The 18,418-nt window shown below is 35.2% G+C and overlaps 2 protein-coding genes across 2 annotated transcripts; one reads left to right on the top strand and one right to left on the bottom strand.

Moving 5' to 3' along the window:
* Nucleotides 1–4,099: 4,099 nt before the first annotated feature.
* LOC113279396 lies at nt 4,100–4,543 on the bottom strand. Its single transcript, XM_026528088.1, has one exon. The coding sequence runs from the start codon at nt 4,541–4,543 to the stop codon at nt 4,100–4,102; it is 444 nt and encodes a 147-aa protein (XP_026383873.1).
* Nucleotides 4,544–10,863: 6,320 nt separating this feature from the next.
* LOC113277688 lies at nt 10,864–13,164 on the top strand. Its single transcript, XM_026526719.1, has 3 exons — nt 10,864–11,409; nt 12,122–12,327; nt 12,726–13,164. The coding sequence occupies exons 1-2, from the start codon at nt 10,999–11,001 to the stop codon at nt 12,323–12,325; spliced, it is 615 nt and encodes a 204-aa protein (XP_026382504.1). The 5' UTR covers nt 10,864–10,998; the 3' UTR covers nt 12,326–12,327; nt 12,726–13,164.
* Nucleotides 13,165–18,418: the final 5,254 nt, after the last annotated feature.

Here is an 18,418-nt window from a genome sequence, read left to right on the forward strand (position 1 = left end):
AGAAGGCAATTGGTTGTTAATGGGTTTATAAAATTAAATATAATTCTGATGGTACTGTCGAGCGATATAAAGCTCGCTTGGTTGTCCTCGGTAATAGACAAGTGGAAGGTGTGGATTATCATGAAACATTTGCTCCCGTAGCTAAAATGGTTTCAGTTAGAACATTTTTAGCAGTCGCAGTTGCTCGTGATTGGGAGTTACATCAAATGGATGTTCACAATGCTTTTCTACATGGGGATCTTGATAAGGAAGTATATATGCAACTTCCTCCAGGATATTCGACTAATCTTCTGGTAAAGTGTGTCGCCTCCATAAATCTTTGTATGGTCTTCGTCAAGCTCCTCGTAATTGGTTTGCTAAGCTTGCAGGTGCTCTTAAGGCTTTTGGATTTGTACAATCTTATGCTGATTATTCTTTATTTACCCTGCGACGAGGTGAGAATTCTATTAACGTACTTTTCTATGTGGATAATTTGATTATTGCTGGGAACAATTCCTCTGCTATTACTGCTTTTAAAAGCATACTTAAGTCGTTGCTTTCATATGAAAGATCTGGGTCATCTCAAGTATTTTCTTGGTATTGAAATGTCTCGAGGAGCTGATGGTCTGTTTTTATCTCAACGGAAATACACCTTGGATATTTTGTCTGAGACTGGACTTCTTGGAGCCAAATCAGCTTCTTCACCCATTGATCAACATCATCGTTTAGCTCTAGATGATGTACCTCTGTATTCTGATTCATCCCAGTATCGTCGACTTATTGGACGTTTGATATATTTGACCATAACTCGTCCTGAATTGTGTTACTCGGTGCATGTTTTGGCTCAATTTATGCAGTCTCCTCGGGTGTCTCATTGGGAAGCTGCTCTTCGAGTTCTTCGTTATCTAAAGGGCCATCCGGGTCAAGGGATTATTTTACGCAAGGATAGTGGTCTTCAGCTTACTGCTTATTGTGACTCTGATTGGGCCTCATGCCCTCTTAGTCGTCGTTCGCTTACTGGTTACTTTATTTTCTTGGGAGGCTCACCTATATCTTGGAAGACAAAGAAGCAACATACCGTATCTCGTTCTTCTGTTGAGGACGAGTACCGTTCCATGGCTCATACTTGTAGTGAACTCACGGGGATAAAGGCATTGTTGAAATATCTAGGCGTGTCTCATTCTCAGCCTATGCGTCTTTATTGTGATAGTCAATCTGCACTTCATATTATTGTTAATCCTGTTTTTCATGAGCGTACCAAGCATATTGAGATTGATTGTCATTATGTACGCGATCAAGTTCAGTCCGGCGCTGTTACTACTTCTCATGTTCGCACAACCGCCCAGCTTGCAGACATTTTCACCAAAACTCTTGGGCGACCCCAGTTTGAGCTGCTTCTTCGCAAGTTGGGCATTCGTGATCTCCATGCTCCAACTTGAGGGGGGGGGGGGGGGGGTATTAGGAGATACGTATATTATGTATATTTTGTATATATGGTCATTAATAGGTTAGTTAGGAAAGATATTATTTTGTGTAATTATGCTAACCGTGTCTACCTATTTAGCCTTGGAAGAAAGGATTTGTAATTAAAAGCTTTTCAATAATAAGAAATCTTCATCTTCTACCTTGTCGTTTCACTTGGGCACTTGGATTCTTGGAGTACTACTCTTCTAAGCTAATTTGTAGCTTTTACAAGAATGTTGTTAGTGAATCACAAAGAAGGAAGTTCAAGAATGGAAAGTAGTACGCAGTGATATGGAATTCTTGAATGTTCACAATCATTCTTTGTGAACTATGGTGCATAGTCGTTATTGACTTTGTATGTTCTTCTTTGTTAATAAAATCTTTTTATACACCTTTGGTAGCTATTATTGGTGTAAATCCATGCGAAAAAGATTGATTTTACCCTATAAGGACAAATCATCTTGTATGTGCATTACGAGTTTGTCTTGTTGCCTAGGAAACTTCTTATGAGAATTTATTCTTATTTTTGAGAAGGATTACTAGAGTTTGGAATAGCCATTATTGTGATTACACATTGCTATGTCCGACGGTTTCATCTTCATGTTTTTAGATTTATTGGTTTAAAATTCTAATAATATTTGGAGGATGATGTTTTTGCAGTATTAATCTTCATGATTTGTTATATTGCAATTTGTTATGGGATATGTATGTTTGCGTCCGTGAACTTGAAGGTCCCATACTTTGTCAAAAGTAAAGTCGTTCGTGTTCGGTATTCACGCACTGTTAAACGGATGAATGGACTTTTGACAAATACAAAAGTTAAGCCTATATTGTCAATTATGTTGATGAAAGATAGGTTAAAATCTTTTGTTTTCAAGGATTATGTCTATTATTGTTGTTATGCAAATAATGATTGAAGATAGAATGAATCCTTGTGTATTCCGCAGTATTGATCATCCCTGATCCATATTCGTATGTATTACTGTGAGGCTCCGTAATGTGTCTTATGTTGAGCACGATACAACCAAGTTAATTATTTTTTACTAGATTTGTTGGTTGTTCCGTAAGGTACTTTATGTTGACATTTTGAACTAAATTAATCATCTTGTTTGGTTATTTAGTTATTGCTCCGTAAGTTTTCTTATGTCGAGCAAAACAATTGACAATTAAATTAATTACTTTCGTAATTAGTTTGGTTGTGTATTCCAATTAGATTAATTATGGGTTCTCTTGTAATTAATCTAGTTGAGTATTTTTGTGTTTCCATGAGTTTTCTTATGTTGAGCACAAACAATTGAATTGATTACTTTTTGTGTTTGATTTGATTGCGTATACCGATTAAATTAGTCGCAGGTTTTACTTGTGATTAATTTGATTGAGTTTTTGGATATAAAAATCATTCTTATGGTTTTGGTGTCCAATAAAATCCTTCTTTTCTTGTGAAATTAAGGTCGCTCTTGTTGTTCTTTCGGGAATGACATCAAATGGGGGAGAGTTATTTTGAACTTGTGCTTAATGGTCATATCTTGAGGGGTGTGCGGCTATGGAATTTTAGAGGGGTTATCTTGTATATTTAAACTCCTTGATGAATGTTGTTAGCTTCGGCTATATGATTGCATCTAAATAAGATGATGTGTGTTTCTTTCTCTCAGTCATGAATTGTCTCTTACGGAAATTTCATTATGATCCCGTTCTTGTACCTTTGCCAATTTTATTGACAAAAAGGGGGAGAATTAATATGTAGTTCACACTACAAATACATATGATTTACGTGTTTTACGTATCATTATGTAAGGGGGAGTGGTTTTCATGTTGAGACGAAAGTATTGACTAAGTGGGAATGATTGGGGTTCAACTATAGTCCAGTCCGAAGTTAGCTTGGAGTAGGCTAGTGTATGTAACGGCTTAATAAAGTGTGTATTCAATCTGGACTAGGTCCCGGGGTTTCTGCATTTGCGGTTTCCTCGTTAACAAAATTTCTGGTGTCTGTGTTATTTCAGTTTCCGCATTATATTGTTTATCTTTATAATTGAAACAATACAGGTTGTGCGTGTAGATCATCAATTGGTATAATCCAACCTTTGGTTGTTTGATTGTCATTGATTGATCCTTGGACATTGTTCTTTGGTACCGTCCAAGTTATTCCTTGTGTTTGATTATAGACTCGCTGATTTCTATTAGCTTGAGTGAATCAAAACAAGAGGGAGATATTAACTCCTTGAGATACTTTTACCTAGATTGAGTCTGACTGTCTAGTTGATTCTCTAGAAAGTGTTTCGGAGTTAGTCCATACAGATTGCTAAGCGAAATATTGGGTGCTGTTGTTAGACCCCCGATTTTTCAGAGTCCATTAGCATCACACAAACAATCTATATTTTTCCTAAACATTCTCCTATTCGCTAATGTATGAAAATATTTAGTACTATTATCCATATTTGTGATAAACTTATCTCCAGTTTTTTGCCTATAAAAATCAATTTTTTATATCAAACCAATTATCCAGATTCTTGGTGATACTAATTATCCTATCATGCTGAGATTCAGAAATGAGAGCCTTTTGAGCTACTTCAAGTTGAGTTTGTAGATTATTGATATTTCTATCAATATCTCCAAACTCAATTCTATTCCAATGAGAAAGTCTTTGTCTAGTGTTTTGCTATTTAGTAATAAGTTTAAAAGCAGGAGAACCATGAATATCATCATTCCAAGCAACTTGTAATTGATTCCTAAATGCAAAGTGTTTCATCCACATAACAAAGAATTTAAAAGGTCTCCAAGTTTTAGAATTACCAATCTCAGTAGGAATTAAAAGAATTGGACAGTGATCAGAACTAGCTTGAACTAGATGAGACAATTTAGCTTTAGGGAAATTCATACACCAATAACTATTTCCTATGGCCATATCTATTCTAGATTTCCTAACTCCAATTTCGTATTTGTTACTAGACCAGGTAAAGTTCCTACCAGTATAACCAAGATCCATGAGACCACAATTGTTCATCTGATCTTGAACATAATTATCCTCAACAGAATAGTCCGAGCTATTATGCAAATCATGTATATGTAAATTAAGATCACCTATCACTAGCCATGGTTGCATTATGTTTTCACTAATTCTTAACAAATAATCCCATTGTTCCTTTTTTTGTCAAAATAGGTGGAGCCATACATGAAAGTAATTAGATCTATGGTTTACTAGGGTCAATCCTAGTAACTATATGAATCATATTCTTAGAAACATCTTGAACATCACAAATGATACCATCTTTCCACATAAAAATCAAACCACCAGCAAGACCTACTCTATCAATACAAACATGATTACACTAGTTCAAAGAATTTTCAAAAGGTCCCATCCTATCACAATCAATTTTAGTTTCAGAGAGAAATAAAAAATCAGGAGATTGTTTTTTAACAAGAACAAAGAGTTAGTCCCTAGTGAATTTTTTAGCCGAGCCTTGGACGTTCCAAGCCATAATTTCCATAGTTGAAAGAGAACAGTAGCAAAAACCAAAATTATGCAAGTTCCAAAGTAAATATTTGCGTAAGAAAGTTACGGAATTAGCAGATGCCTCATTCATTTCATGAAAGTTCTCCCTTGCAATTTGATCTCATTCCTCAGCCAAGTCATGGTCCATGCCATCAATATCTCCAGATGAAGTAGTAGTTCCAGTATTATGACCAGTGATATGTTTGTGAAGTTCATGATTTTGGATAACAAAACCAATGGGATAACTGGAGCTGCTAACATTGTTGCTATCATCACCTCTTGATCTTTTGGACCTTCTTTCCTCTTCTTGTTCCTCAGCTTCAACATTAAGTTGTCTTTGGCTGGCTTCACATATTTGTTTCAACATTAAATCCAAATCATTGATTATCTCAACACCATATTGTTTAGCTAATTCACTGCAATAGCTGATATACTCTTCATTAGTATATCTTCTTATTTTAAGATCTTCAACTATATTATCACACTCATCATCATCGAGGTCAACTGTAAAACACTGTGGGCAAAGAGAATGTGGTTGTATTTCCCAGTGATATCTAACCCATGTAACGCCACCCGATGTTGCATTCCACCAACCACCTCTATATAGAGGTTTTTTAAGATTTATCTTCACCCTTGCAGTGATCATACTACCATATCCAAGTCTGCAGTTTTCTAGAATTGTGTGAATTTTAGGACCTAGTTCCACCAATGCTTCATCCACCACTTGCACAAAGTGATGTTCAATCAAAATATTTTTAAACTGAACATTCCATTCCTGATGAGAGAAAGTTTGATCCTTGACAGCAATAGATGAATCATACTCTTTTAAGTTGAGATGACTCTTTGCAACATTCCATGGACTTCTTTTAAGTACAACTTTCATCACTTCATTGGTACTGAACTTGAAAAGAAAGATGTTCTTGTCCAGACCACGGATCTCCTTAGTTTTGTATTGTTTCTATAGTTGCAAAATCTCCTTTCTTACAGTATCAGTTTCAACTGGATCCTTTGAGAAAAGTTTTCCAATAAGAGTATTCTTCCATTCGTCAGTAGATACAGATAAAGCTCTTGATGTACCCACAGCACGCCTCATTTTTTTAGCACCAAAATCTCGAATCTTAGTTCTTTGCATTTGAGAAGTAATACCAGAAACTTGGTTATTTGAAGATGAAGACATTTCTGTGAAATCTAGAAGTTGTGATTTTCTTTTACAATATGATATGAGAAAAGTCTTTGAATTCTCTCTTTTATATATGTGCAAAACCCTTAAAAATAACCATAATTTTTTGTACCGAGATAACTGTGTTGAGTAACATTAGGAAAGAAAATCCTCTGAAAATATGAAGAATAATTCTCTACATGGAAAATAATGAGAGTCAACTGATACGTAATCTCAAAGGAGTCGTATTTCCTATAATCACGCAAACTAATTTGGGGAAAGTTTAATTTTTGAATTTTAAAATTTTGGATCTGGAAACTTTGTAACTGACGAAGATTAACTCGGAACGTGAACTCACTGCTAATGAACTCACTAACTTCATTGTGATCATAAACATAATCTAAACTATATTACTGGAACATACTGTTTTCATCCACCTTAAGATTGATGTCTTGCAATACTACTGACGAAACTGACCATAAATTGAATCTTGACTGCAACAATATAGTTGTCAGAAGAAGAGTTGAAATTGCAATAGTCCAAAACCGATGCCTTCCATGATATACTGAATGAAGAATCTGCAAGAAGAATTAGAAATCCATTACAAATAGATAACAGTAGTAAAATCTTTGATAAGATTAAATTTTTTTATGAAAACATCGATGAAATTGGAATGAAAGAAAATTAGCAAATAAGTTTAGGGAAAATAATAAAAGAGAGAAACATGATAGAATTAAAACTTTTAACCCTAGTAATCATTAAGAAAACAAGCTCTGAAGAGAAATAAAATCAAAGATTCATGAGTTTTGGAGAGATTTAGAAGAAACTTTTTTGAACTGAGTTAACTTACAGGGGTGTATTGGATCCGGATTTATTTGGATAACTAAATGTCCTCAAAACTCCACGGTATTCAATTAGGATTATTTCAGATTCCTTAAATATCATAGGTATTCAATTAGGATTATTTTAGATTCTTTGAATATCCTAGGTATTCAATTAGGATCGAATATCTTTGGATTGTAAATGATTCAAGATATATTAGGATTTTCTAGGATATGTTTAGGCAAAATATATATAAAATTATCCTCTACCAATCTCGACCAAGACCATGAGATTTTCATGGATACTCACTGTAGTCATATATTAACATATATTCATATATATATATATATATATATATGCGAGTGTTTTTTCTTCATCATCGTAAACAAAATGGATCCTCCATCTCTCTAGCAAGCAATACAAGGTACACTAGACATATGTATTTCTCAAATTCAAGACCATTTTCTACTGTGATTGATCGGGTATTCGTCGCCATTATTTTGATGAGCTTTCTGTTTTGTTTTTTTTTTGTTTCAGGAACAAGAGATAGAGTTTTTATTGCGTGAAAAGGTATTGTTTTTTAGATTAATTTTTATATTCATTAGTGCTAACGTTATTTAACAATCATAAAACACGTTTTGCTTGAACCTCTACCTTTACTGTACCCAATCTGTATGTACTTGAAAATACGTAACTAGAAATGTCTAATATGGGGGAAGAAGAACAAGAGGTTGCAAAGAGTAAACGAAAGAATGATACATGGACAACGGAAGAGAGCAATGAATTGCTTGTGCTCTTGGTTGATGCATGTAAGCGTGGTTGGCGCAATACTAATGGCACGATCTCTAAAAAAATTGTTGAAAATAAAATACTTCAACGACTTAATGCAAAACTTCAATTAGCAAATGAAAATGTAGTGTTCAAACCCAAAACCTATGACAACTATATTAGTCGTTGGAGATGGTTCAAAAATCGCCATAGGGATATGTGTACATTGATGCGGTTCAACTCTGGATTTGGATGGGATAAAGATGATCAAAAGTTCACAGCCCCTGATGAAGTTTGGATGGATTTCATGGAGGTATGCATTACCGTCATAGTAATAATTAATGTTACTTTTTAAGTATTTTTTGAACTAACATAAGCATTTTTTTTGTTTTTTTACTAGAAACATGAAAAGTTGGCATACCTCCAGCGAGAAGGTGTGTCGGATTATCCCGATTTATGCTTTATGGTGGGGAGTGAGACTGCCACTGGGAGGACTTCATATGGTGTTGGAACTGAAACGAATGCTCCTATTTATGGCGTGGAAGACAAAAGAAAATCTGCATTAGAAGACTTGTCTTGGAATTATGAAAGTGGAACATTTACACCATCAACATCAAGTTATGAAACGCAAACAACTGAACATAGTTCTCTTGGTGATCAAAATTTAGAGGATCACTTGGAAAAAACTCTACTGACAAAACGTAGTAGAACTGAGATTTCACAAGGGGGTAATTCACCAAGCATTGTTTCCTCTAAAGATCAACTTTTAGAAAAAATTATGTGTTGATGTGCACAACATGTCTAATAATTTTGATGCAATCCGGGTTGCGATGGAAAAGAGTTGTGGTCTTTGGGATGCAATGAAAGAGGTTCCGGGATTACAAAATCAAAATAGGTTCAAAGCCATGAACTTGATTGCTGGAAGAGAAATAAAAGATATGTTCATTGCTATGTCACCCAAGGAGCGCTACGAGTGGATTAAATTTCAGATGAAAGATGACATTATTGATTAGTAAGAAAATTGCGACCAAAAACATTAAAGTAAAATAAATTGGTCAAGTTAATTATTCGCTTCTAAGTGTTCATCGGTTTTTATTTTGCTTTTTATTAGGTTTTCATATGAATTTTATTTTAAAATAAATATCTATTAGCTTTTGTCTTGGAATTTTATATGATTAATTTTTTATACTACATGCATTTTAATATTTTAAGGTCAACACGGTGGAAGGTACTGCAGTAAGACAAGAGGAAGAGGAAGAGGAAGAGGAAGAAGAAATACATAGTGAGCTAATGCCTCAGCTAATGGTTTTAAATGTTGTGGTAAAGATAGTAATTGTGTTATCATTAGATTATGCGCGTATACGATATCCATTGATTCGACGACCAATTACGTCAAAGGGATTCGAGTACGTGAATGACGAATTAAATGGTGATGCCGAAGAATTCCGACAATTATATAGAATGTATCCCTTTGCCTTTAGAAAATTATGTGCCATCATAAGGGAGAAAACACTTTTAGAGGATACAAGATTCATTTGCATAGAAGAAATGCTCGCGGCTTTCTTACTTATAGTTGGCCAAAATAATCGATATTCTGTCATCCGTAAAACATTTAGCCGATCTCATTTTGCTGTAAGTAAGAGTTTTTTTAATAGGATGCTAAAAGCTTTGAACACAATAGCACCGGAATTGATGGTCAAGCCCGTTTCAACACCCTTTAAAATAAAGAAAAGCACGCGATTCTACCCATATTTTAAGGTAAGTTAAATATTATTTATTAACTATTTCGATACCTGTATTTTTCTGTTAAAAACAGTACAATTTTTCAGGATTGTATTGGAGCTATTGATGGTACACATATTCTAGCTACAGTTTCAGGATTGTATTGGAGCTATTGATGGTACACATATTCTAGCTACAGTACGTGGACGCCATAAAAGCAGTTATCGTGATCGGCATGGAAATATATCACAAAATGTGGTAGCCGCTTGTAACTTCGACTTAGAATTCATGTATGTGCTAGCAGGGTGGGAGGGATCAACACATGATTCAAGAGTTCTTACAGATGCATTGTCAAGAACAAATAGCCTCAAAGTTCCACAAGGTAACTAATATGTACGCATGTTTATGTATATATATAGACATAAAGGTAAATACTTAACAAGATAATTTCGGTGATTTTATAAAGGTAAATACTTCTTGGTGGATTGTGGATTCGCAAATCGCCGACAATTTTTGGCTCATTATCGTGGTGTTAGATATCATCTACAAGTTTTTTGTGGTGAAGGTCGTCATCTTGAAACTGCCAATGAGTTGTTCAATCTTCGCCATGCTTCATTAAGAAATGTAGTTGAACGAATATTTGGTATATTTAAATCTCGTTTCACTATCTTTAAATCGGCGCCTCCATTTCCATATGAGACACAAGCACATATTGTATTAGCTTGTGTTGGGCTGCATAATTTTCTTCGAAAAGAATGTCGATCAGATGAATTTCCACCTGAAGAGGATGATGATTCTTCATCTTCGGATGATGAAGAAGAAGATTTGGATCCAACTATTCAAAGTCAACAACGTCAGCGTGCAGATGCAAATAAATGACGATCAACTATCGCTGCTGAAATGTGGAAAGATGAAACCGGTGAAGGAAATAACAATGAATCATGAGGTTATTTTACTTACATGGATGAACTTTAGATAATAATTAATTAAGAGTAATAAAGATTTTATTTTATTTATTTATTTTGGTATGTTGAACTTTTTTTAATTATTAATTGCTCAATTTTCTTAAGATATTTGATGGTAGAAATTTATTTCAATCTTTATAAATCTAAATTAATCCAAGTTACAATCCATTATAATCTGAAAGTATATATCCTTAAGAATCTGAAAGATTCATTAAGAAATCATACATATCCACAAGATTCAGGTAAAACTTATATCCATATAAATCCACATAAATCAGGATCGAATACACCCGTGTTAGTTTTTGTCCGATTTGCAGAGCCCTCAGTAAAGCTAACATCGGCCCTTTATCCCTTGACCCCCGCTAAAGAGTATCTAATATCAAGGGTTGAGAAAAAGGATATCTAGAGTCGTAGGATCCACCCACCAATTAGATCAAAAGGCTAATACGCTCTTGGAATAGAAACCATTTTATCATCTGATGTTCCCAAACGAACAAGCCATTTCCTTGTTGGCACCACATAGAAACCCTAAAATTGAAAGGCGGGAGATTTATTTCCCCTGAAATCTGAATCTTCTTGCGAGCTAAAAATTCAAACTTTCTGAGGAGCTTGATTCTCACGATACACTAATGTCGGGAAGAGAAACTACGGTTTTAGTAAATGAAGCTGAATGGGTACTCTGTAATGATAATGGATTTGTTTATAAGAAAAAAAAGAGAAAGAGAGAAGAAAAATCTTCTTCTACTACTACTGCTAGTGATGGAGGTATCGTAGATCTGGAGATTGAGTTAAAGAAGAAAGGGTTAAGAAGACGAAAACATACTTTAATGAAGTTGAAAGATAAGTATAAGAAAGAATGTGTTCATTGGGGTAATTTATCAAACAGTTTGAAGGAAATTGAAGAAAGAAATCAAAATCAACAACAGTTACATATACAATCACAACCTTCGACGAGTACTTCGTCTTATAAAGTGAGAGAGATAGGGCAGACAGAAGAAGCTTGCTCTGGGGGGTCTTTGATTGATGATCTTCTTTTACAGGTTAGTGAATTTCTAGGGATTTTGTTTATTACTTTGTTTAGCTTGTAAATACCTAGAATATAGTTGTTCTTTGTTAATTAGGGGTTGTTAAAGTGGTAATCTTCTTTCTTTTGTGGTAATTTTAAGCTGTATTAAAAACGCACTGGATCATAGTTACTAGGGTTTTTAACTAGTGGTCCTTTTCTCAAGAAGCTTGTATCTTTTTGGTGGGGATTATGGTAGTTGGGATAGAGGAGGGGGGTGGTGGTGGGGGTGGGTGGGTGGTGGTGTTGGGGGTGGTTTGGTGGAGTTGCTGGTGTGGTGGTGGTCTAGGAGGAGTTGCTGATGGAAGAATTAGTGGAGGTGTCAGATTAGGTGGTTAGGGGTGTTGTAGTTAGTGGAGAGGTGGGGGTAGGTGTAGTTGTGTATCCGCCAATGGTGGAATCAGGTGGTTGGGGGGTGTTGGTGCTCGTGAAAGGGTAATTGCAGGCGTAGGTAGTGTATGCTGGTGGTGAAATTGGTGGAGGCTAGACTAGTTTAGGCTGCTGGAGGTTGGGGCAGAGTTGAGGTGGTTAATCTCTTGTCACTTATTCGGAGTACCTGTATACCACTTCCATGTCGTAATAAGCGGTGGAAGGAGTTTACATGTGTCACTAGTTTAGTCATTTAAGTTTCTTCTATGTTTCTTCATGACATATGCTAAGTGGTTTGATGTTAAATTTCTGAATTTTAGGAAGAAATGCGGGAAGGCATGATTCGGGACCTTTCGGAGCTCTGCGATGCAGCAGAAGCAATGTATAAGGCAGAAGAGGGGCAGCTGAAGCAATCTTTCTTCGACCTTCCAGTATGGGCATCTCCGCGTAGTCTATTGGCTTCTCTATCTGATCAGGATTGCTTTAGCAACAATAAAGAGAACGGCTATGCCCAGCTAACATGAATGTAATTTATCCTCCCATGCTGTTATTATTTTGCATGAGATTAGATCTTCTGTTAACATAGCATTGTGTCATTATCCACATTGAACGATTTTAATATCTTTTCTTCAGTAAATTTACATCGTTGCAAAATCTGAACTAGGTTCAATTATGTTTCACTAATCTTGGCAATCATAATATAGGATATTGCAAGAATGACGATATACTCTGTTACCTGAAGATTAAACCCTTCAGACCGACTTTGTGCAATAAGTTCTGGAGATTTAACTGCTTATGATGTTTGAACTGCTTGTTTCCTCTTTCGTCGAGTCTGTGCTCTAAGCAATGGAGAAATTTTATTTACTTTTGCGTTTTAATTAGCAGAGTACTAAGTGTTTGGTTTTTGCTGCAATAATGTTGCAGGTGTTTCTTCTTTTTTTGCTGTATTGTCTTCGAAGCTGCCATGCGCTAACTTATTCGCCATTATCACATTGCTTAGAAGGTCTGGATATGTTTAATTTCTAGCTTCAGATTCTGTGGTTTTACTTGTCGCTGCCGTATCTCTGAGGTAATTATTTGGGTGTAAATGAGGAATGTGAGGAGTAACCTGATATGAGGATCCTGGTAGGGTTTCCTGGAACCTTCTCAAGCAGTACTTTCTCAGATGAAATGCCAATGTCACTGACTGATCCTAGAAGCTGTGAGTCCTAAAGCAACGTGTGAAGAGTTTGTGCATTGTGTTCAATCAGGAGAGTAATGAATTATTTTTATTTTTACTGTTATTTGCAGCCGTCTGTTCATGGCCATGTTGATGTGTATTATCTTTTCTTCTTGTGAATAAAATTCATCATTTAACGTGATATTCCCTCTGTTTCCTAAAACCTATAGGTCTAGTCAAAGAATCTGGAGTACTCAAGTTTCTACTGAAAGTTCTGGAGTACTCAAGTTTCTACTGAAAGTTCCGGAGGAATGTACACAAAACCGTCGGCCGAGTCTGATTTTGTGCACACTTTCTAATGAGGATGCACGTGGCATTTTAACTTCCACCATTTGGGAGTTATTTAACCAGGGTCCCATCCGTCCATTAACCAAATTACCTTGTCAAATATATACTTTTTAGAGGAGTGCACAAAATGGACTCTCGGTAACCTCAAATGGATTATGATGAGTGAAGTGTACTACAAAGAGCTCCACCTAGCTTTGCTAATAACATTGAATCTTGCTATAAACTTTAGTTGTTTTTGCCCTCTACTCACTAAGGGCAGTTCCTATGGAACGAATAAACTCCGAGTTTTTTCATTTTGCTCCCACTATGGAAAGAACAAACATGAAAAATGGATGTTCAAATCAACAAATCTATTGATTTGAATATTGAGTTGGAACATTCAGCACGCGTCTGAAAGAAGGACGCGCGTTCTTGCCAAAAACGCGCGACCATGCCAAAACCGCCACGACTTTCTCATTAACGTTCGCGACTCTTGGATTGACGCCAAATACAATCCCTGATTATTTAACTAATTTTTAATCTTATTTTATCCTATTTTATCTCACTTCATCCTATTTTATCTCACATAAATATTATATTTTATTTTCCATCTTTATCCTACAGAACATTATATATTAAAAAATAATATTAATGGGGCCATAGAAAATCAAATCTGTTCATTTTGTCCTGCTTTACCATAATGGAGAAACCCGTTAGGCCATCCACATGGCTCAACAAAATTTTGAATTTTAACATTACCATAAGAACTGCTATAACAGGTTGACATAACAAAAATGTCACAGAACCAAGACAAGGAAAAGGAGACATTTGAGTTTGTTTGTATTGGAAATTAAGTTTAGTTGATATGAAACTTTACCTACCTTGTTAGTTGTATTTGTAATTTTTTCTACGCATTCAGTTGAGCAAATATGCCATGGTCCCATCCCATCACGTTAGGTCTTATTGGACTGGAAGTTTGGGCAGGACATTTTGGAACTTTGCTGCTCTCTATCTCTAAAATCTGTCCACAAACCACAATTTCCAGCAAACTTTGTCGGAGCACTTTTGATAGATTGAAAAATGGAAATTTCATACTATCCCACAGTATCTGGAGGACCTTTTCAAGAATTATTGATAACAATTCTTCACTCGTTTGGTTTATGGATGAATATTGGGGCTGTTTGGTAACCATTACTTTCATTGATTATCAGCTTACAATTCATTATGCAGATTATAATGGATTCTATATGCGTTTGGTAACCATTATAATAATTGCTTATTTTAATCATAATTGAAAAAATCAATTATTTCTATAAACAGGAAAAAGTTGATTTGAAAATTTATTATAATCAATTATTTTTCTAAGGAATTCAAATTGAATTTTTTCTTCTTATTTTCTCTAAACTATCAAGAGAGAGACAAAAAAACAATAGAGGACTGAAAAAATATCCTAGATCATTGTTCTTTCCTCTCCTTTTTGAGATCATCATTCTAAGATAATCAATTATTTGAAAAAAAAAAGTGTTTGGAAAAATTTATTTTTTAAATGATTATATCAAAATCATTTATCAATATGATTATTTATAATCATAAATAGTTAATCATAAATTTTACCAAACAAGGCCATAGTTCAATCAAAGCTTCTTCAAATCATGGGTAGTAATGAAAGTTCTTCCGATTTCGAAGAAAATTCTCTGGTTACTCGTCATTTTCCGAGATTGGTGCAAGACAGAAAAGTGGTGTAATTACCAAAAATAGGACTTTTTTGGGTGTGTCTTTCAAAAATATCGGAAACGTAAATTAATACACGAACATGGGTTTGTGTACCATTTTTACCCCTAACAAATAACTTTATTACATTTTTGTCCTAAAAATTCCTGGCTAAATTGGGACCTACCCTACTTAATTTGGCCCTACTACTAGATGACAAAAAAGGTCATTAGGAATAACTTTCACACCATTCCTTATCAAACAATTACTTAAGTACCTAATTTACCCCTGTTTAATTAGCACTAATTAATCGTATTAGATGTTAATAATGTTTTAAAGGTTAGATCAATTAATGTTAAATAGTTCTTCAAAACTTCAAACAACTTAAATTTTTTGATTTTTTTTTTGGTAAACAGTACCCAGAATCGGTTTACGTTAATGCACTTGTAAACCGATTCTGGATTGATGTTCCAAAATTAACAGAGGACTTCAACAATCGGTTGAAGTTGGCATATGTATAATCCGATTATTAAAATCGGTGTTTTACTTGACATATATAAACCGATTATTGTCTTTCATAAGAATTTTTTTCATTCATTTCATTATTGTAGGATGTATTTAGCACATGCATCAAGCCTTTAAACCCCTAGGCGACCCTAGAGGACGAGTTATAGTCTCATGAGGGTTTACATAGAGATCTATCCACAAAACCTACACAAAAAACTTCTAAAACCATCAATCTTCGTCGGAGGAATCCGAGTCCCATTCACTCGACATGAAGTCCGGGGCATACTCCGGAATTTTGGATACCATGAATTGATAGCTTACATCGAATGCGAATGCTTCCCCCTTTTCCTCCAAGTAGCGCGCTTTGACGACTTCATGCTACAAAAACACAAACACGAACTTACTTTGTTAGTGGTGTTTAGTAGGAAGATCAAACAACATGTATCACGTAAAATAAACCACAAGATAACTTACAAATTGTTCAATGGAGTAGTTAAAGTGGGTAGCGTTCAAAAACCGTTTTTGGATAGCTAAAAAAAACAAGTATTGCATTTTCGATGACTAGGTTCCTATAATGCACTTGTTGACCACTTCTTCCATTAGGAATCCCAAACTCTTTCCTATATTTGGTATGCACCTTCGTCCAAAAGGTTTCGGCATCTACCCTTACGGAGGACTGATTTTTGATTCGAGTTTCGCCATACCATGCTTTGGTGATGGATAGATCTTCATTTGAATCAAATGAAGCCATTTTGGAGGTATGAAATGAGTAGTTGTGGAGTATATGGAGTGAGAGGGAATAGAATGAGCAATTTTTGGCCAAATGGGGTCCAAGGATGAGGTCTCTATATATAGAGAAAGTCCATAACGGCTATTTTTTTGGAAAAAATGAAATAATTTGAAATAATCGGTCTTCTCGAAGGTCTGTGTAGCGCCCCCTAAGCTGGCATCTGGCTAATCCAAGAGATTAACGAAGAAAGAGGAACTAAGGATCTAAAACATATACTTAAGCATTCAATTAAATAATCTTCTACAAAACTTAACCCGAAAACTAGCCCCGCTCTGAAATATATATACATACAAGAACTCCTCTCAAATGATACTTATACAATAGTCATTTGGTTTACAAATATAATATACAACATAATAAACATAGCAGAAGTTAACCAACTAACGAAATCAATCCTTGAGGCTTTCGCTGCACAACTCTGATCTGTCTCTAAAACTGAAAGTGGGAATGGATGAGCACATCATCCCTAAAATGGCTGCCCAGTAGGAATAATATTTAACTTTCAAGTAATCACGGGCAAGATTTGGAAAACAATAATGTTTTCCCAAACATTAAAAAGTGACCAAGTCACTAAAATAAACAAACATGTATATAGACAAACTCCTTCTTCAAACAATGTATAATACGGTGTGATGTAGTTTTGATAGTGGTAAATAAAATTCGTTCAACTCGGACTTGTGGAGACTCGATTTTAGACTTAAATTCTAATTCTAATAAATATATACAAAAATATTGTAGCAATATTGAGAGGTACTGGGACTTTGGATTTCACCAATTTTCATACTCATGTGGTTCAAAAATCAATTCTACACAATTATACCTCATATGATAAAGATTCATTGACTCTTAATTCTTTGCCAAGGTAGATTCTGAAAGTAATGACTGTAAATCTAAAGCATGAGACATCAAAACACTTAAGCTAAGCATGAACCATCAGTTGAAATCACAACCATTCAATAGAAATCATAAATCAATTCAATTTTTAATACAAAAAGTCATATAAAGAATTAATAGAATTACCACACTGATGAAAAAGGGCTTCCTACGTCATCCCAGTGTTGGGGTTTAGCTCCTCATATCAAAAACACGCTCAAAATAATAACTCATGGCTAGATAGGTGTTTTATTGAAGACTTATCGAGTTTGTAACATATATAATTGTTACAGAACCCGCTGTTACAGAGAAATACTAACAGTAATAATTATTGGCAAAGTGTTACAAATTTGAAAGAAAAGGTGACGGTGTTTCTGTCTTCTTCTTCCTTCTTCTCTGTGATGATCGAAAACACCTTTGCAACCTTCGTTTCTTCTCTACAACTACCCCTAGGTCTACATTGCCTCCTTTGTGGCTCTCAAAATTCTATATATATACCACATGGTTCATATAGCTCGATTAAATCCGAGTTTATCTCTCCTTTTCTTCTCGGCCAAGTCCCAGCATTATCTCCACTCTTTCCTTTATTTTCTCTTGTTTACGCGGCTGTATTGTCCAACTGTTTCCTAACTTGATAGTTAAACTCGCAGAAGGATATTCTCTTCTTTTTTCTCACGTAACTTCCAAAACCAATCTCCCATAATCTCGATATCTTCTCATCCTTCTGTTTATAGAAAAGTCCGAGTAACTGCCATGTTTTATCGAAATGCAGCTAAAAGCTCCTCTGTTTTTCTCCTACGCGGCCTCTGAGTTGTCTTCAAAACTCTTATAAAGATGGAAAGAAATCTCCTCGAGAATATATCCTCCCCGAGTCACCATGTATCTTCCAAGCAGAAAACCCGAAACTCTCACGTCTCTGTTTTAATCCAATTCGATGCACTGACCCAATTTAATCGACCCTGGTGGACCTAATATCCGTGTTTAGCATTAACCAACCCATCCCAACGTAATTCATTGATTGAGTCTCTCTGAACTCGAGCAGAAATCAAGTCCAAAATTTTTTCATGTGTTGCAAAATTTCCCGCCAAAATCGTATCTTTAAAAGGAAAGAGAAAGGTGCCCCTTAACCAATTTCGACCTTCCAATAGTAATGTGAGTACCCCTTATCCAACTGAGGTGCCCCTTATCCAACTGAGGGGTGCTTTTAGCAATTCCTCTTGGGTGCCTTTGGTGATTTCTGCGGTGCCTCCA

Source organism: Papaver somniferum, chromosome 5 (assembly GCF_003573695.1).
Source record: "Papaver somniferum cultivar HN1 chromosome 5, ASM357369v1, whole genome shotgun sequence".
In the NCBI taxonomy this organism is placed as follows: domain Eukaryota; kingdom Viridiplantae; phylum Streptophyta; class Magnoliopsida; order Ranunculales; family Papaveraceae; genus Papaver; species Papaver somniferum.